Source organism: Medicago truncatula, chromosome 6, assembly GCF_003473485.1.
Source record: "Medicago truncatula cultivar Jemalong A17 chromosome 6, MtrunA17r5.0-ANR, whole genome shotgun sequence".
Classification (NCBI taxonomy): Eukaryota; Viridiplantae; Streptophyta; class Magnoliopsida; order Fabales; family Fabaceae; genus Medicago; species Medicago truncatula.
This window is the reverse complement of record NC_053047.1, coordinates 3,046,548-3,067,101: the sequence shown is the minus strand read 5'-3', so window position 1 is coordinate 3,067,101 and position 20,554 is coordinate 3,046,548. Positions and strand designations below refer to the sequence as shown.

The 20,554-nt window shown below is 32.2% G+C and overlaps 1 protein-coding gene across 7 annotated transcripts; it reads right to left on the bottom strand.

The window, feature by feature from the left end:
• Positions 1-684: 684 nt before the first annotated feature.
• Positions 685-18,755, bottom strand: LOC25495266 (inositol hexakisphosphate and diphosphoinositol-pentakisphosphate kinase VIP2). 7 transcript variants are annotated; one of them, XM_013595468.3, is made up of 30 exons: positions 18,428-18,754; positions 17,585-17,644; positions 17,065-17,111; positions 16,776-16,859; positions 15,704-15,767; positions 15,240-15,393; positions 14,192-14,262; positions 13,576-13,680; positions 13,386-13,478; positions 12,698-12,772; positions 11,983-12,068; positions 11,396-11,602; positions 11,222-11,321; positions 11,051-11,121; positions 10,490-10,571; positions 9,767-9,922; positions 9,572-9,614; positions 9,016-9,098; positions 8,769-8,831; positions 8,610-8,684; positions 7,534-7,659; positions 6,171-6,412; positions 5,576-5,620; positions 4,772-4,838; positions 4,498-4,569; positions 2,879-3,129; positions 2,750-2,807; positions 1,999-2,166; positions 1,485-1,559; positions 685-1,129 (listed from the first exon to the last, which is right to left on the bottom strand). In XM_013595468.3, the coding sequence occupies exons 1-30, from the start codon at positions 18,497-18,499 to the stop codon at positions 893-895; spliced, it is 3,132 nt and encodes a 1,043-aa protein (XP_013450922.1). In that variant the 5' UTR covers positions 18,500-18,754; the 3' UTR covers positions 685-892. The 7 variants fall into 7 exon arrangements, with proteins under 7 accessions (XP_013450922.1, XP_024641726.1, XP_013450919.1 ...); XM_024785958.2 differs by having other exon boundaries at positions 893-1,129; positions 14,192-14,223; positions 18,428-18,755; XM_013595465.3 differs by having other exon boundaries at positions 893-1,129; positions 18,446-18,754.
• Between the last annotated feature and the right edge of the window lie 1,799 nt (positions 18,756-20,554).

The following is a 20,554-nucleotide window of genomic DNA, read 5'->3' as shown; positions in this document are numbered from 1 at the left end:
AAGTGTCAACGAAATAATTTTTTATTTTTTTAAATTTTTATCACTCATAATTGAGAACATTAATTATTTTTTACGATAATATGTAAAAAAAGTTACTATGATTCTTATAAACAATCTAATGATGTTTTTTCTTATGAAATGTTGTTCTATAAAATATAAATATTGACAAATAGTTATTTATTACATAAAAAATTATCGTTCGTATATATAATTAAGAAGCAGGAGTATCAATACACCTCATTTTGTGAGTGTACCATAGAAGTTCCCAAGTTTGAAATTTTTTCTTTAAAAAAAAGTGTGAAACTATTTTTTGTGAGTGAACAAGTGTCAAACTTAATACAATCAAATTAAATGATAAACATAACTTCATATCAAAGTGGCATTCATCTCTATACATGCCCCACTTAAAATTTAGATTAGGCATTTGACGATTTGATTTAAATCTTATGTTTTCAGGTCAAAATGGTGATCATTTAGATTAGGCAATCACATTCTAGTTCTCTCCATACATGCTCCACTTAAATATAGGTCACATCGATAAACAACAAATAAAACTACCTCACGCAATTTCCTACCTAATCAAATCAATGGCATTCATATTCATATCAAAGTGAGAAAGGAAAAAAACCAAACAATAAGACTAATAATAATAAAAAAAATAGAATAAAAGAATTGCAAAGAATGGGAAGAAAATGTACTTTATTACTAATGGCTACTTTCTATTGTTTCCAACAATATTTTTTGGTTGTTGGAAGATTTAAGTTGTTACAAAAGAATTTCCAAAAGAGCCTAAAGCTCGTTTTGGATGATCAATATAATCTCCTTGCATAAAAAATGAGACAAGAAGATCAAACAGAAGGAGGAAGAATATTTCCAAGTTTACTATTTTCTGCTAGTGCTTATGGAACGGCCAAAGATTTACCAGACGCTCAAGCATGCTTTTTGTGAAATAGCCAGAAAATCCTGCAGGTGTTGCTGGTGGAAAGTCTTCTGCAGGCATGGCGAACGGGCGAATCATTTTCTCCATAGTTTCTAACGTGAGATATGAACCTACTTCTTGTAGCCTCTCTGGACCCATAATAGGCAGTGTGTGCTCCTGATGCAACCATGTTGCCTCACTATCTTTTTTCTGCCAACCATATAACACAGCATATATTAGCTATTGAGATTCCTCGCAGATAAAGTTGGTGGGAAGTAGAAACTTTATCATATCAATAAATGGTATTCACATAGGATGCGAACGTAAAACTAAAGAAGCTTTTAGCATCTTCACTGCGTGCTTTCAGCAGCAAGTAAACAATGAGACTATCATATCAATAAATGGTATTCACATAATCATACTGAGCCTAATGAACTTTTTATAGAATTTTAATTTCATATAACATGCCAGATATAGTAAGGTGAATGAAATTTTTTGAATCCTTTATGCTCTTAGGCAATATATATATATATATATATATATATATGTAAGTATATATGATTACCTCCAAGGGGGATAAATCGGCACCACGGCTGCAGGTAAGCTCTATGCGGTACCTTTTAGGATCTTCTAAAGCCACCTGTGATTTTTAAAGTCAAAATAAAGTTAGATAAATACAAATTAAAATCTAATTAACATATTGCATAAATGTCATAAGCAGACAACTTAGTTGAAAGGATTATAGTTGTGTTTGATAAAATATGACCAATCATTAGAAAAGAACATGTTCTCGTTATACACAGTTAACTCTGGAATCCAGCTCATTTTCACCGAGCTTGATTCAATCATATTATATAGTTCAATATAACACTTCAAAATGTGACCATAGGCATAACTCTGCATCTAGGAACTGTCATAAAACATCTGGAGGTCCATGCCATATATCGTCATTTGGTAAATTTCACTTGTTAGGATTCATTTGCTAGGACTACAAATGAGGATTTGAAATAACTTAATCCATTCATATAACATCCACCACTTAGGAATACAGTAAGAAATTAGTAGCCAAAATGACACACCTCTGTATTCTCAAACATCCTAAGCACAATGTAGCTCATGTAGTCTAGCTCCTTTGTTTGACATAGTCGATCTAGAGCATTATGGCAAACAAGACTCTCTTCTCCTTGAAGAGATTCATCCAAATTGCAATATCGAAGAACATTCATGAGGGAATGGATATGCGATTCCTATCAACAAAATTGGCAGAGAGAGACAAAGTATGAAAATTTGGCAGAGAGAGACAAAGTATGAAAATTTGGCAGAGAGAGACAAAGTATGAAAATAAAGATCACATAATGCAACAAAATTTCATGAATCAGTCTATTTGGATGCTCCTTATAGATAAATGTCTACTCAGGGCTTCACATTATTCAACTAGTTAAAATCAATTCTGTCACAAGAGATCTTTTATTTATTTTCTATTACCCAGATACATTTAATCAAACGAATACTAACTACGGGGATTTCAAACTCTACTTAACTTCATAATAAAGATGTCAATGACTTAATTTCAGAACAAAGACAGGAAACATCTTCATTTTTTTTGCACACAAGGAAGTATAACCTTAAGTGAAATTACACCAATGCAGGTGTCAAACACCAATTTTTCTTAATACTTAAGTCATTAGGTGATAGGCCAAGAATGATTTCATTCATTCGTAAACTGGAAATATTTGTATCATTTTTACCCTACTTAAAATCACTCACAGGAGGGGGAGTATCGAGCATTAAATATCCTCACAAAAATTTATAACACAGTGCAGCACTCACTGATGTGAAGTATAGGCGTGTTCGCACATGGCGGTCAGGTGTCTTCACATTTGCATACCTGGTGGAGAATAAATAGATTAGAATAGAGCATAATAATATACAAAACTCATAAGATAACCTGATATTCACTTTGGATCTAAACGATATTTGGTCTCTTTGTCATCATCATCGTCCTGATCCATTGATGTTTCACTCATAGTGCTACATTTTCGTATTTCATCATTCTTATGGGAATTTTTTGACTTGGCCTCTGTATCTTCCTTTTCATTGTTTGTGGATAATGAATTTTCTTGGTTATTCTTTAGCTCTGCGACACTAATTGCTTCCTCTCGAGTGTTCCTCACATCAATTAAAAGTTTTCCCAATAACCGACGAGCAATCTGAATTGAAACAGTAAAAACAAATTAAGCAGGTGGCCATAGCTTTAAATAAATAGGTAGAAACAATGCCTTTAATTTTAAAACTATATTATTTGCATGAAAATAAAGACCAATTTATAGAAGGTCTTTAACCTAGCATACATTTTAAGAATACCTATTTCATAATGTGATTATTTCTTACTTCTCTTTGCATTTAAAGGATGGTAACATATCATCAATCCAATATTAAATTAAGGGAAATCACTAGGCTATTAATCTTATAACCAAGGTGTGGATACATGGTACGGCTATAACACTCATACAAGCAAACTTTACTGAGGCATTTCTCTGATTATCAGAAGTTGTAAAAAAACTTTTCCTTTGCTTATATATCCTTGACATACTTGTTTTTCATATTTGTACAGTGTATTTCAAATATTCAAATTAAATTAATTCTACGTGACTCGTGAAACATTGTGACTTATGTAACATAAAATGGAATAAAAAACTTATGGCCTCGTATTGCTAAAAACAAATGCCAGAACCGAAATAATCAGATTCTAAAAGTCTAGGGAAATAAACTAAACTGGATCACAAAAAATATCAAGAATAAAATATAAATTTTTAAAATTTGTTTTTAATTAATATTGACTTGATATATATAGACACACACACACGAAAATTACACATGAATGGAAGGCAAACGGGCAACAAGTTGCACTGCTAAGCCTTTTTGGATGGCAAAACCAATCCTCGTAAACACAACATTCATGGACCTAGGAGACATGACATTGCTATGCATGACCCTTCAGAAAGAAAAAAAAATCATGTGCCTTCATTGATATGGTTTTATTAACTTCCTTGACTTGGGCGGCTGGTTCTATGATTTTTTTTCGATTGTTAAAGCACACTGGAAAAAGGAATTATACACAGAAGGGAAGTATAAGATAGAAGAGGCAACCTATTACTATAGAATTTAGGGCTATGATCATAGAGGGCTTCAGGAAAGGGTCGACCTTATTACAAATCTATTATTGACTGTTAGGATATAGAATAGGGAGAATTAGTTAAGTAGTTTTATCAATAGGAACATTTCGGAAGTAGTAAGGGTATCAACTGAATATTTGTAAAGTTTAGGGAATAGAGATTTCTCTATTGTAGAAGGGGAAACCCTTGAAGGAGATATTTCTCTCCTATTTCCTTATAAAAGTATTATTTCTGTTCCATTCAATTTCTTGGTTCCTAATGTTGACAGTCTAATCTTGCATTAGCAAGATGGTAATTCTATGATCTGAACCCTTGGCATTTAATGATTGGAGGTATAAAATAACTGTTTAAAATTTGCAATGTTAAATGACATTTGGGGATTTTCATACAACAGGAGTTTACCTTTGAGCCAATTTTTAGTTTCTGCTTTGGATTAATTCCATATTCATTTGGAATCACACCATCAGCAAGAGCCTGCAAATAAATTGGTAGAGTAATCAGGAAAACAAGAACAGAGCTGAACTCAGCAGCCATAGTTGATAAATATACAGAGGAAAGCAGTCATCACCAACAAGTAAAATTTAAACACATATCAAAGGGATTCAATATATATCTGTCTTATATTAGTTCAATTATATTGAGTTGAGAAGCATTTCCCTAACACATTTCTATTTACCTGAGCAACTTTGAAAAGCTCATCCAGTCCCTCAAGATTAAGATGTGCATTATGCAAGAGATCATATCTGCAATAAGTAAGTCAATATTAACTAATCACACAAAAGAACAATAACAATATGATTTACATGAAACCTCCAATATTTTCTTCAAACTCAAAGAAACGCAGATTAGTTTGACATATTCACATATCTGATATTGATGATCCGGTACATAAAACACAAGAGTTTAAAGTGTTTCAGTTGACAACAGCTCAACAGGTAAATTTTCCTCAACTAACAATCAGTTTCACATTCAAAGATTGTTACCAAGTTAACATTTAGACATCTGTTATTATAAGGTGAGTTTGCCATTATTATAGTGACATCAAAGATTTAACCTTTTTTTTTACTAAAGATTTAACTTGAATAATTGAAAAATGTCATCACAAAATTGAATGTGAATACAACATGCCTTGATGCCTATTATCCTGTATCTAAACAAAATGTTTGGTCACATTTAGCTGAACAATGCTCTTGGTTACCCAATGCAAACAATGTACAAGAAATGTGAGGTGGACAATAAAGAAGAAAAAAAAAATGTTCAATACAATTTTAGTTCATGATTTCTCCTTGAAATCTAAGAACAAGCACCCATAAATTGACAACCACGAAAACTTTTTTCAATTCAATTGCCACCATACAATGACTAAGTTCTGGTGAAGAATCACAGTTAATCTGCATATTTGCGATAGTGCATAAACACTGTAGAGTTGTCTAGAGATACAAAATTATGACTGAAACATAATATAATTGATGCAACTTACTTGCATGAATCATAAACATCAGGAATTTGGGTGATATTAAAGCGCCTGCACAAGAAACATAATGTCAGTGAGTCTGCTAATCCAATTATTCATACAAACATGTAACTTGGAAGGCACGGGAATTCATGAGTTAAAGAAATTGTCATGGGAAAATGTGATTTGAAAATTGAAATTACAAACATTATATAAGTTTTGTCGAGTAAAAGAATAATTAATAAATTCTCATTAAAAGAATTTTATCAGTTGGTTTAACATGGTACAAACATACTTGACATGGCTGAAAAGTAACAGAATAGTTGAGATGATTTAGCAGTTGATGCGTGTATATCAGATTATAAAATAACTTCATGTCTTCACCTAAGAATTAAGAAAATATACGAGAGACTTATTTATAACCTACCAGTATGTAATGAGTTTTAACTTCTCAAATAGTTTTTTAAAAATTTAGATGTGATTTTGTTCATGAATGTAACAAACCTTTTTTCTTTTCTTTTCATATTAATGGCATTCCAATTCTAACAATGTGAATATATAATATCAGAAACAAAACAAGTAAAAGAAAAATGGCAAGACTAAACCAAATAATAATGCTTACTCCTTGTGTTCATTATACAAGTCCCTTTCAAGCTTTTTCCAGCGGGCATACATCAATAGAAAACCCTCACTACCACAAGGTAATCCAGCAGCTATACGGTCAACATCAATATTTGTCTTACCAAGGGCTTTTGCTTGGTCATAAGGAGGAATGATATCATATAAGCTTCTTTCTGTAAGTTGCTCCTCTTCATCCTTTGCAAGGATTTTTACTTGTTCAGTAACCTTCTTAGTCAGCTTTATCTAGGAAAAGGCAAAATTGAGAAATAAATAAAAGATTACCAATTAGGCATTTTGGTAGGCTAGATTTACATGCTTTTAATCAAGAACAATTTAACATTTTGTTAATATTGAAAATCTAGAATGAAGAACAAGAAATTAGGAAGGAATAACTGATGGAGAGAACATTATCCTGGATTAATCGGAAACGTAGAAAACTATTTCCTTTAATTAGTGGTCAACATGGAGTGTTTACTTTGCTATAAAAATTGTCTGTATACCGAGAAGACTCTCATGTTCTTTGAAAAAACAAAATCAACCCTATTATGTTGAAATTTTAAGAAAATTTGATAATTAAGCTTGAAATAAATTAAATGAAGTTCAGGGCAGGACTTAACATTACCCTAGTTGATTTATCTAAGGCATATGCTACTGGTATTTTGTCTTATTTGAACCTGGTTGTCCATTTCATTTGGTCAATTTACTCGCTTTCTCTGAACTATTTCATAACTTTTAATTCTGTCTGTTTCGTTATACAAGAGTACTAGACAAACAATTGGAACAAGATTTGAATCACCATATGTTCTATTTCAGCATCTCCTAGTCATATTTATTGTGTTCGAAACATCTATGTATGCATAAGTTAAAGCTTCCGGCTTCTCATCTTTCACATTTGATGTCCTTGGAGTGTGAGTGATGTCAGCTTGGTAAAAGTGTTAGTTAAATAATAGAGTTATGTACCCCTTTGATATTGTCCAATTTGATGTTTGGGTCCTAGTCGTGTTCCTTTTTTTAGGATAGAGGGATAATGCCACTTCAATTGATGACTTCTCAGAATGTAGGTGGTTATTTTTTTATTTATCATTCATAGTTGTGCATTTCAAGCCCTTTAGGGTCAATTTGGAAAAAATATTCGGGTGTTGGATAATGATAATGGAAAGAAATTATTTTCTGCGCCCTTTAAATCATTTGTGACTTCTCATAGCATCATACATCAGTCAAGTTATGACTTCTGACTTTAATACGGCTGAATGTAAACTTTGTTATACTGTTTTAACGTTCAGATCTAAATTGAGTTAACACCAAATTAAGTTACAGTAACAAAAGTTTAAAGAACTAATACTAATCTAGATTTACAGACTTACCAACTCAGGAAGTAATTCCGATGCATTGGGTGGAATTCCTGCCCCATCAACCGTCCAAGGAAATTCATGTGATCCATTGCTCTCAACTGTGTTTGCACTGGAGGTAATAATATCATTCAATCGAGCCTGAAAAAACCCATTATGGACATTAAGTAAAATAAAAGGTATCAGTGTTCCATTGATATTAAATCTTATCAGAAATATGATCATGAAGTGTATGAGAAGTACACACCAATTGTTAGTAGTTTACACTTTTCATTTTGTAGCCGACAAATTGGCCCGTTCTCTAGTTACTCTATGACTTTACCAGTAAATTGCTTGAGACAAAGATCTATTGTTTGTATACAGTATTATGTATGTCTTTCCCAAGCCTGGCTTTATTTTATTTTTAAATTTCTTTTACATTTTGTCATCTTTAGAGAACTGTACACTTGTAGTATAGTATTATGGTGCTAATGTTTTTCATCAGGGATTCCCTTCAATATATTAGACAAAGGAAAGATCGTCCACAGTATGTGCCTTGTAGCCCTGTATATTCCTATTGTTTCATTTTCTTTTTCTATACTCTAATTACTTTCTGGATTTAACCCTTATGGTATCCAAACAAATATGTGACTGATTTTAATACTTCAAAAATACTTAATAATAGAATAATTTTCATATTAAGCAACCAATCATATAAAGTTTTGGGTAAAATTGCAAAATCTGGTATTAAGTTAGGTTCAACAACACATACTGGAAAAAAAATGTTTTATGAAGTTGAAAAATATCAAAATGTACAAAACTGTGGACCAATTTCAAGTATGCCATTAGACTCTCCCCTAGCCAGCTAGTATTATCTATATTCTTTGGACCAAATATTAATAATATAAAAGCATGTTCAAATCAATTGATCAATTTCTTTGATTTTGGGATTTACTGAAGTAGTTAATTAATATTTAATAGATAAGAAAAAGGCTTCAAGTATCTATCCATCTGTGAAATGCTGAGAAATAAATGAAACCATAATCCATTTTCACAACCGTTGAAATGCCTATAATCTAGAAGGCGCGGAATTTAAAACTGAGATTGAAAACCTTGGCTTCTTCCATTTCAGTATGTGCATTTTCAAGCCCGTCCAACATGGAGGAGTCCTTGCTAACAAGGGAAACCTTTAAAAAAAGATAACCAAATTAGGAAAACATATCCACACAAAAAAAAGGATTAATTATTTTCTTCAGAGGAAAAACACAAACCAGGATTGGTGTTAGCTGCCCTTCTAGGTCAAGAAGACCTTTGGCAAAAGCAGCTGCAGACATCTGTAAACACATGCTATGAGAAAATGATTCACATATGATGCCAAAGGGAAATTCGGCTTATTAACAACAATGTCCATGCATCGAATAGAAGAAATACAGAACAAATGTAGTAACCAACCACTAATTAAACCACTTAAAGCCTTCTTTTGATTAGGAGGAAAGGTGAGTGCTACTCAGGGCATACCTGCACACGACCCTCATCAGAGCTGTAAATCTTAAGGTCATGGCGGTATGTACTATGGAGGCGAAGAAGCCCCGTACCTTCTCCTGCAATATTAAATCACACAGGTTGGTCTTTGTTAGATATAGTGTGGCCACTGTCAAGTAGATGTTCATGAAATAAGAATGCAATATCACGTGTGTAACTGTAACATATATTACATGGACTATAACACAATTACCGATACCATCACTTTTTTTTTCGTTGCGACATTATTGTATTGGCATCAAGTATGTATTCACATATCGCACAACACAAGCTTGCTTGGATATTATACAACAGTGTGATTATGAGAGACTTCGTTGAATACACAGGTACAACTCCTCACCTAGTATTTTACAAATGTAAAGATGTGTATAATAGGAAACATAAATAAATGATAGAGCAGACTAAGAAAGGGAAAAACTACCACTTCAAAGTAGACACTTCAGATATTAAAGACAACCATGAAAATTTTGGATTATTAAAGTAACCATAAAGGAACCAACTAAATTTACTTGAAGAGATATTTGAATTTTACCTGGATATATTTTATTTCGAAAATATCTTCCCAGTTCTTCGGCCTAAAAAAGAGAAAAATTAATTAGGATGACTGGGAAAGAAGATTATAAGTGAAAATTTACTATTTATTCTCAACCATAAAAGCAGTACAATCAAACTCAAGTCTCAAACAGAGTAGAAAATATTTTTCTTTTATACGACTCTTATTATGAACCTGCTTTCTGCCAGCATGTGTAAGAACACCACCATATTTAAGAATCATAAGAGCTTCATCTGGCCGTTCTTCAACTTCACCATTGCTTTTTGTCACTTTGACCCACTTTAGTGGCTTTAATTGAACCTTCCTATATATGCCAGAGAAATGTCCTCCCTGGTAATGAGCAGAAAAGGCAAACAAATTAAAAACTCAAGAGTCAAGACTTACTAATAAAAAAAATTCAATTATTCAGGCTTTAAAAGGTAAATGCAGGAGTCACATCTAACAAACTATATCCTGTATTATGCGTAAAAGAGAAACATCATTAGTTTCATTTTTCATGATTGACAACCCATGGAGAAAGAGCACGTCTCTTCAGTTTTCCTTACCCCGTGCAAGAAGACATTGCTTTCAGTTGTAAAACTTAACTATTACTATGAAGAAAATGATTTTTCATTTGCACGCAAGTGTATGCTTTCCAAATTCCAAGATAGATGTAGATTATAAAAGTCTCCGGGTAGAGATGTATATGACAATTGACAACTAATGTAGAAATAAAATTTATCTTGTGATATCTAAAAATAAATCCAACCAAAGGGAGGTAAAAGTTAATGCAAAGAAGTTGGATGAAAAATTATGATCCACAGAAATCTATTTTTCAAATTTTAGTTACTAGCGGGTTCATACTACCAAACATATTCATGATGCAACAAAAGAAATACTGTCAAGAGAAATAATAACCTCCTCAAGAACTGCTTTAACTTGAAGAAGCTTTTCAGCATGCTCAAGATCTTCAGCTTCGTTATCACCTTCTAGATCTTGTCTAAATAAACACAGAAACATAATCCATTCAAAACTCCAGCTTAACATTCATTATGTCGACTAAAAAACTGCTTGCAACTACTACTCGTAAGCATAAGAGCATACATTTGAATCCAAACATAGCAAAAAAGGTAATATATTGCGTATGATATCTTCTCTCTCGCCTTTGTATTTCTTGTGTACAATATCATTTTTCATTCATGGGGGAAAGGAGATTCTATTTCTACTTTCCTTCCCTCCTTGTCTCATCATCAGAATTACACACTAATTAAAAGTGTGAATAATCCATGTTCTTGTTTAAAGCAAGGGAAATCTATTTGTTTAGTTACGTAAAGCAAGGACAACCTCAAGGTAAATGTTTTGAGAATGTAGCAGACCATTCACAACATCTGAAATTTGATTAATCATGGGTGTGAAGTTGAAGGTGAGTTGCATGTGATGTTACTATGATCAATAATGAAGCCTATTCAGGTAAAATACCTAGTGCGAGGAACCAGCGTTCGTGTGGCATCTAACAGATCTTGCAGCTGAACAGCACTTTTAAGTTTTGTCTGTTACAGAAGAACATTAGATCATACATATGGGGTTATTAGTTCAGTAGCTCATATGCAATTTAATAAACTGTACTGAAGCACCACAAAACAGAGTTACCTCAGATCTTGGCCGTCCACCATTATATTTCATTATTAAGCTCAGTAGCTTTTCCTCAGTAACCTTTAACTTCACCTTCTGTTTAGGAGTTCTATCACCACTGCAAAAAGAGAAGACTGTATAGGAAACAATATCACATTTAACTAATTCAATGAAAAAGGAAATAGAACATACTGTCGAATTACAGCAATTACAGATCGTAGTTCCTCAGATTGTCCAAAATATCCATTAATACCACTACCCTGACGAGTTAGTTGCTCAGAAGGTTGCACTATCTCATTTACTTTCCATGGTAAAGTAGGTGGAATCGCTGAAGAAAGATGAGGAGCTTTTGCATCTAGCAACATCTTCCGCAGAACACAGGCAGAATCATCATAATACCTTTAATAGCAACAGGAGAAAATAATGTGAGTTTCAGCCAATGAAAACGTTTACAAACAAACTATTAATCATAAAACGGATTTAATAGAAAAAGGATTATTTGCAGCAAAATTTCCCTTGGTGTATTAAGAATCACAGAGAGAGATTGAGATAAAAGAGAGAACTTGGTAATTCTAAAAAGTTTCCACTTATCATTCACACTAGCCTTATCATTTTTCAAATATCTTAAGGATAGAAGACCCAATAAAATCACCAACTCAAATAATTCCTCATGGGAGAGATATTTTGATTAACAGAAAGAAAGTAATTAATAACGTACTATTTTCAACCATGCTGCCAATGTAAAAAAACTGCCAAAAATTCTAATTAAAGAGAGTTACTTGTGTGAGTTTTTGACAAAGCTCCACCCATTCACATCACAAACATATGAGCGTCCCTCACTTCTCAGGAGATCAAACCCACAAACCTGCAGGCAGCAAGAAAAATTATAGCAGAATATGATTACTTTCTTTTTACTCGCAGAGAGAAGATGCCATTCAAAGGCTTATTGTTAAAATAGTATCACGTGTAATAGACTTTAAGTCCATAAAACATTGTGGAAATCTCTTTAATCCACCTACATTTTACCTACCGTAATATTTAGCTCAAGAGTCATAGTCCAAAGACTTGAAATTTTGGATAAAGTGAAAAAGTAGAATATTTAATTATCACTTGGATTTCGTTAAAATAACATAACGAGCAGCAGCTACATTGTTCCAATTAAATGAAACAAGATTAATTTTATGTAACATTATAGAACTTCTCAATATGGTTGGTTATCTTAAAAAGGAACTAAGGCAAAGAACCAACAAAACAATAGAAAAACAAGTTACAGACGAAAAGATAAATAGAAATATGACAATTAGTGAGACAGAATAGTTATTTTACAAAACAGAATATTAATACTTCAATTCAACAATAAGATTGTTGATCAGTCATGAAACTGAACATAAATAAATTTAAATGAAGAAAAATGAGCCAGGAAATATGTTTCCGAAAATAAATACAATTAAATGAAACACTGTATCACGCAGTAATCAGATTCATAGAACATACCGATTGCCTGAATGCAATGCAAACCTTTCTTGCCATTTCTTTCTCATTTGGAGTCAGCAATACAGGATACCTAACCTGCCAAATGAGATTATAAATTTGCTTTGTTGATTATAGAATAGATACTAAATGACATGATTTGCTAACTCAAATCCTAAGCTATGATCTAATCCTAATAATCAACAGATGAAGTTTATTCATTGATTAAAACAACCCCTCAAGCTAAAACATACTAAGCTTTAGGCTTGCTACAATGCAAGGATGTATTGTAGAGAAAATGGAAACAATATGAACACTTATCAGAAAAAATTCTGATACCGCTGGCGACGGCAGTTTGCCGCCAGCAGAGACTGTGATGAAGCCCTTTGGTCACATAATCAAAATCTGTTCCGATACCATGTTAAATTTGTGTATCTAAATCAGAACCACACTCACCTATATTTCTATAACATAAATAGATTAAATACAATAAATGCTAACTGATATCATTTGCTAATTCAAATCCTACTCTTGATTCTAATTCTAATAACTATATAGTTTGGATGCACCAAAAAGAAAAAGATATATGATTTGGTTCTTTGATTCTAACATGCTTCAATAAAAGTCAAATTTCTGTTACGAGCAGGATTCTATCTGGCTTTGAAATCAACAATGGTTATGTTTGCCATCAAATATTTCAAATGCCACTTACTTCCTTCCCATCAGGGTTTCTCATAACAACACCATCAACAACAGGAGACTTCCTTGCCTCAGCATGAGCATATTCAGGACCTACTGTATACACCTACAGTCATTCGTCAAACATCAGAAACATTTGCAATACACTACGCAACAAAATAAAAAAGAACTTAAAAACAATATAAATTTAAAAACCACCAGACCTTAACATCTGTCCCTCCGGTTGGCATAAATTCCTCATATATATAGGAGCCTTCACGCCTCACACTTCGCACCTCTGAATGGAACTCACTGGACCTATTACCAACCTATGATAATATAACACCAAAAGAGAGACCAAGTCCATTAATTGTATTTCAGTAATACGACTCATAAAAGAAATGAAACCATATCAAAAAGTGTGTTGAAAATAGACTCTCAAAGCTCGTGTTACTATGACAAGGCCAATAAATGTTTTTCATTTGTTAACAAAGCATATCTGTTTTTCATGGATTGTATTGCAATATAATCACTGGAGATAGAACAAAGATATGCCGACCGAGTTAACACATCCACCTAAAATTATAATAAATTTATATTATCATATTGATTAAAGCTCCCACTTAGTGTGATAAGGCTTGGTTGTTGTTGTTGTTGTATATTGATTAGAGCTGATAAAATCCAACTCTTCTGTTTATTAAATATGAAGGTATACAAACCAAATCAAAACAGCTTAGTCCCAACCTTTTCAACAAATCTGTAGGAAAAGGATGTCCTCTAGAACATATTGCATTCATGACCCACCTAATTATGGAGAGTGAGTTTCAGCCTACAGCTCACCTTCCTAAATAATTCCTTCATACCTCCACCTGCTGAACTGGGATAATATATCATTATACTGTGGTTATCAGCTTCACAAAGGCACAAAAAAAAAAAAAAAAAAAAAACAGTTACTACCATGTCTGAGAAAATATATTTTCAATTATCGCGTGTGCATGTAAAATCAAATTATTTTCACAATAACTGCATCTTGACTTTCATTCATTTAACATATGGTTCAAAAAGAAACTAAGTTAGCTGACTTTATTCTGCAATAACAAAACTCACTTAAGCACTTCATAACTAAATGCCAATGTAATAGGAAGTTATGTCAATGTAATAGGAAGTTATGCCAAAACACGTATCTGAAGAGGAAAAGCTGCATAGGACTCGTGTGATGGATGTACAAGTTCTAATGTTTAGTATATCTAATATCACAGATGTACTTGGGTTTTATAAACATCACCTAGTGACGGAAAGTGATAGATGAGCTCTATTTCTATAATCTATTCAGACTCTACATGATATTCAGTTACATTATATTTATTTTATTCTACATAAAATTCAGCGAATGATATGCATTCATTTAGTTGACTTCCTTTATTTCAAGCCATGTAAACTTACATATGCAATAGTCAATTAGAACATATTTGGTAATTGTGGCTAAAAGATGCAGATCATATTATCCTTTTTCTAGCTCTTGCATACTAGATGGCACAATGATGAACAAAATATTTACATCACACTCAATTCCAGCTACTACGTGATATTGCTATCTGTTTCTAATTGTTTGTGCTTAAATTGGAACATCAAATCAGTGCCCATGTTGGCTTTGTAGTAATATTTATACTTTATTTTCTGAATATTTTGCATCTCCACTCTATATATCTCATTTAACATTGGTGCTCCATAAAAAGAAACAAAGAGGCTAAAATAATTATGCTTGCAAAAAGTAATTCTCATAGAAACAAGCCAACGTAATGGTCATGGGTGGCTTTGTAGAAATCAAATTATAGAAACAAGTTAAAAATTAGAGAGTTTCAACATGGTATGCAAGAAACAAGCTTACCATCAATAGGCTTCTCTACAAATGGCTTCCAAAAGCGCATGCCATCCACTTCAACAAAATCTTCTTCCTCAATAAAGTAATCAAGTTCTTCGGATGGGACTTCCCTAATTACAAGGGCATATCTTGGAACAGGGATTCCAAACAGTTCAAGTTGCTTGAAGCCCAAAATCAAACATGACAAAAATAGTATATATCAGGACTTAATTGGTTGGGGTTCACACTATAACAACACATAATAGTTGAACTTAAACTCAAATGAACAATGACATGAAGGTCAGGACTTAATTTGAAACCCAAGCTAGACCCTTGAAAAAAAAGGAAATATTTGTTACATGTGAACCAGATAACACATACCAGCGACAACCACGTAACACATAAAAATATTTAAGCAAAACAAATGGCTCTGTCATAATTGATTTTAACATAGAATCTAAAGCAGAAAACAAATTATGTATCACACTTACCTCATATACTTTCCTTCGGTCATGAAGAAGGTACTGGGGCTCCAATTCATTTATGAGGAAAGGTCTGAATTACAGGCATAATTAGTTTTTAGATTGATCTATAAACCTTTGCATCCAAATATTCAAAAAACACAACAAAAGGGATATACTAAGTGCGGAGAGATTATCTTGAGAAATTAGATGGTGCATATATTAAGCGAGCCTAACCAAATAAAACAGAGAAAATTGTCAACGAATTCTCCTCCAAGTGTTATTCCCTTAACATGACTATGATCACCCGATGCTAACAAATCTAAATGACCCATTTACCTTTGCATCCTCTAACTGACCTACTTATTATGTAAAAAAAAATGTCTAAACTAGCTGACTGCTTTAGTATCCCTTGCAAATTATCTTCTCTTCTTTACTTAACAAGATTAGTAACACCCTGTGAAGATTTCAAACTCTTCCAAGTTAGATTAAATTTTTGGAGAGTGTTTGAGCTTCCCAAGCATAGTTTAGTTTGTGATGGTAAACACAAATTTTCCAAGATTTATCAGGTTGGTTGTAATAAAGTAAAATCAGTTCTACTTCTAAAATCATGTTTGACCAAATGTGAAAAAAATGTAGCTTCTAAGTTAGGTTGCAAATTTCAGACTAAGTTCTACTACAAACTTTACTTATGAGATGGAAGTTTCCAAACATAAATCATGTTACTTCAAATCCAATTTCAACCAAATCAATATAATATAAAATCTAATTTGCACCCACTCATCCAAACAAACACAAAGTCTAACTCTAGCACCAACCAGTTTTAATTTTTCTCCAGAAGCACCAATATTAAATATCACATCCTAATATCCTATACATCCTAATATCCTATCTCAGAGTTACAACCACTCCATAAAACAAATTGTATGTTGTAAAGACTATAAAGGTGTGCATATCAGTAGAAGCATACAATACAAAAATTACTCAAAATATTTCAAAACTCTCGTCCCCAGATCCAATATTTTGGTTACCTTTTACTATATAGGCTTATTATTAAAAGATATACGACTGCAAATCAACAAAAGTTCATAAACAAGCTTACTTCCTTAAAGCAGCATATGCCTCAGCCTTTTCAAGGGGATATCCAGAGGAGTAGAAAGCAATCAAACAATCACATATAGGCCAGCTGAAATAACACAATACTTAACCTGATTACTGATACTGATAGGGCAGTGACACAAATAAAATAATTCTGCTATCACTCAAATATACCATGTGAAACCATTTTGAACAGCAAATTTAGTAGTGAGTCAAAAATCTCCAATTGGAGCTGAAATTCAAAATTTGTGGAATTAACAAATGTTTCCAGCAATTGAAATAAACTATAGTACCTCTCTATTGGATCTTCGAGAATCACCTTGTCCCCAAAATGTATGACCTATATACGACACAAAATATCAAGAGAAATAAATAAACAAATAATACACTTAAAAATAGGAGTGCGCTCTATAAGAGACCAACCAACTCTACTATTTCTTTTACAAAACAAATATACATGTGTGTATCAATTCAACCATTTAATATTGCCATGTTGTTTTAACAATCATACATACCAAATGTGAAATTAGATTAATTAGCATTGATAGTTATGTGATTTTATAATAGTTATTTATAGAATTACATAAACTTAATCTACTAGTACTCAATAAAAACATTATTAGTTTCTTGTAAAAAACACATTATTAGTTAAAAAAGAACATTAATACTTGTCATAAAAAAAAAAAAATCAGAACAATTCAACCGTCTCCACTAGATTCATGAACAATTGAAATCTAAAATTTTCAAAATCAACCCAACAGCGACATAGCAGAACTTTGAAAAAGCAAAGTAAACACATCCAATTCAACTCACTTCAAATTCTCCAAATGCTTGTAACCTATCAAATATCTGTGCCATAGGTGCAGAAAACACCTGCAAAAAACACAGTCCAAAATCAAAAACCTGATAAAACAGAGCCACTGAAATCACACACCTTATAAAGTATCAGTCACCGATTCACAGAACACGACAATGACACGTAGAAATAAGTAATAATTCAAAAATTAATAAAAATTTCTTGAGTATGTGCTCATATATGAACACATTTCTCGAGTTCCAACTCGCTTCAATCCTTTAAACTCGACACGGACACGTAAACACCAGTAACAATTTCATAAAACAAAAGTGATCGAATATACTATATCAGTCATAATTTCATAAAACAAAAGTGTCTGACACGCTATGATCAATTAGTCACCAATTCGACACGACAATGACATGTAGACACTTGTAAGAATTTTCAAAAAAAAATACAAAAAATAAAAATGATTGAATATAATCACATGCACTGTCATATATGAACAGATTTCTCTAAGTATAATAAAAAAAGTAATAATAATAATAATAAATAAAGAAATAAAAATAAAAGTGATCGAATGTAATCACATGTATCGGCATCTTATCATGTACGAACATGTTTTCCGAGTTCGAACTTGCTTTAAACTCGACACTGATACATAAACACTGGTATTAACATAACTATATACGTTAGAAGTGTTGAATCGCGTCGTATACAAACACATTTTCTCCTCGATCCAATTCTTTAAACTTATATCTATAGAAACTATATCTATAGGTGTAATATACGGCAAAATGCAAAAACCAGAAAAGAAGAAACAGAGAGTGAAGAAGAAGAAATGCAAAGAAAGAGAGAACCTCGGAGCCACATTTCACCTTCTTTTCCATAACACAGACGCCGATTTTGATTTTCTCTGTAATCTTCTCCATGATCTTCTTCTTCTCACAGAATAATCTCTTATTCTTTCGAACGCTGAAATTTGATGAATAATCGCTTTTAGAGCTTTTGCGTTTGAGTAGTTTCAACTTTTTCAACAAACTCGTTTTTTTGCAGTCAAATGGCGCGAATGCGTGAAAGTAGTAATAGCGAGTAACGGAAATGATACGGTTTGTAACGGAATCGCCGGGTTTTACGGGGGAAGGAAATATTGCACGTGAGAAAATGACGGAAGAGGTTTGAGTGAAGGAGATTGTGACTTGGTAGTGAGATTATTAATACCCCATGAATTGGATTTATATTATACGCCAAATACATCAATTATAAATTAGATTATTTTTTGAGAGATTAATTATAAATTAGATAATATTGATGTATTTGATCTATAAATGTTATTGAGTTAAATTGAAAAGTAATTATTTTAATAAAAATGGATTTATTTTATTTTATTTTATTTATATTAGTAATTGAATGGTGTATATTATATAAATGAATAAAGTAAAAGAAATGAATTGTTAGTGGAGTAGAGAGGAGGGAAATCGAGTTGTAAAGTAGAGACAACTTTATATGGAAGAAAAAAAATCATAATTTGATTCATACAAAAGGTATTTATTACTTTTTTCTTTTATAGAATTTTTTTTGTCAAATTGATATATTTGGTAAAAAAAATAGTGGATAGTTTTTTTTAATGGAAAAATAGCGGATAATTGGTAAGTTAACTCATACTAAATAACTATTATTTTTGGGGATGTTGCATCCTATCTAAGTGTTACTTTAAGACTAATAGAGACGGGGTGTCTCTTTCTTTTGGGAATATTATTAGAAATAAAGCAGTTTCTTTAAAGTATTTTTTTTCATGTGAAGATTACTAAATAAAAAGAATTTTAATTACTTGACCAAAAAAAAAAAAAGAATTTCAATTAAAGATAATTCGATTCGTCGTGGAGGTTGTTGTGATCTGATGAAAATCACTAAATAAAAAGATTTTAATTAAAGATAATTTGATTGGTCGTAGAGATTTTCTTTCTTATTCGGTGTTGTGTTCGGATGGATGTGAGAAGAATTGAAGGAATCTATTAATTTACAAATCTTAAGTGAAATTTCCTATTATGTATAGTTCCGGCTTATATTTTTATATGTAATAAAAAAGTGGGAATAACAAAGTATTCTTCATGTTGATTCCTCACATGGTTTTGTCATGGTCTTCATGTATTTTGGAAATGGACGTTTTGAGATTCTCGAATATGCAATGGAGGAAAAAGGGTGGTAAACTTTTTCCTGCAAGTGACTATGGGAAAGAGGAAAAGAAAAAGGTGCACAAGTTGAATTGAATTTTTGGATTTCCTGATTCCTTTTGTTGGGAAGCATCCAAGTGAACCTAACTTTTATGTTATATATGTGTAGTTGCTTTCTGTGTCATTATTAATACATTATCGTAGACCATGGTTTGTGAGGAAAATAATTGTAGTTGCAAAAGTATAATAATCGTATAAGAGTTTAGTATTGTATTGGTCATGCCTTGAGAATGCTCTTAAAGATTGTATTTATAGTCCTCTATTGGCCTGATTTGTGGTTACTTAAGCTATAAGTAACGAGAGTAATTAGGTATTTAGGCCGCATTCTAGAAACAGGTTGATGAGGCGGCGCTTTGGGGAGGGCGTGCCTTGGGCCTTATGGCCCTTCTCGAGGCGCTAAGTCCTCTGAGAGGGTTTAAAATTCCTTTTGGAGGTCTTTTAGGTCCTTATGAATATATTGATGATCCAATTATCATGAATTGTTTTGAAAGTTAAAACTATGTGTCAACCCTAAAATGTTTGGGTGTGCGGTGGAAATAATTGATTTTGGTTAAAAATGATTCTGACTAACAATGATTTATGTTTGGATAAAGTGAAACTGAATTACAAATTTGTGTGTGAAAATAAATTCTAGAATTTCAATCTACAAATTCTAGCTTTAAGTAAAATTAATTTTAGAAGCACAATCAATTCTACTAAACATCAACTAAACATGTCAAAATCAATTTTACATTTTCAAAAAAATCAATTATG

Bases quoted from the DNA above. Each gene is read 5' to 3' on its own strand.
- LOC25495266 (XM_013595468.3), bottom strand. From the start codon at position 18,499: ATGGAGAAGATTACAGAGAAAATCAAAATCGGCGTCTGTGTTATGGAA. The intron at 17,645-18,427 runs GTTCTCTCTTTC...TGTTTTTTGCAG, and splicing joins AGGTGAAATGTGGCTCCGAG to GTGTTTTCTGCACCTATGGC. The intron at 8,685-8,768 runs GTTTGTGTTTTT...CTTTTTTTAAAG, and splicing joins GGCAGCTAACACCAATCCTG to GTTTCCCTTGTTAGCAAGGA.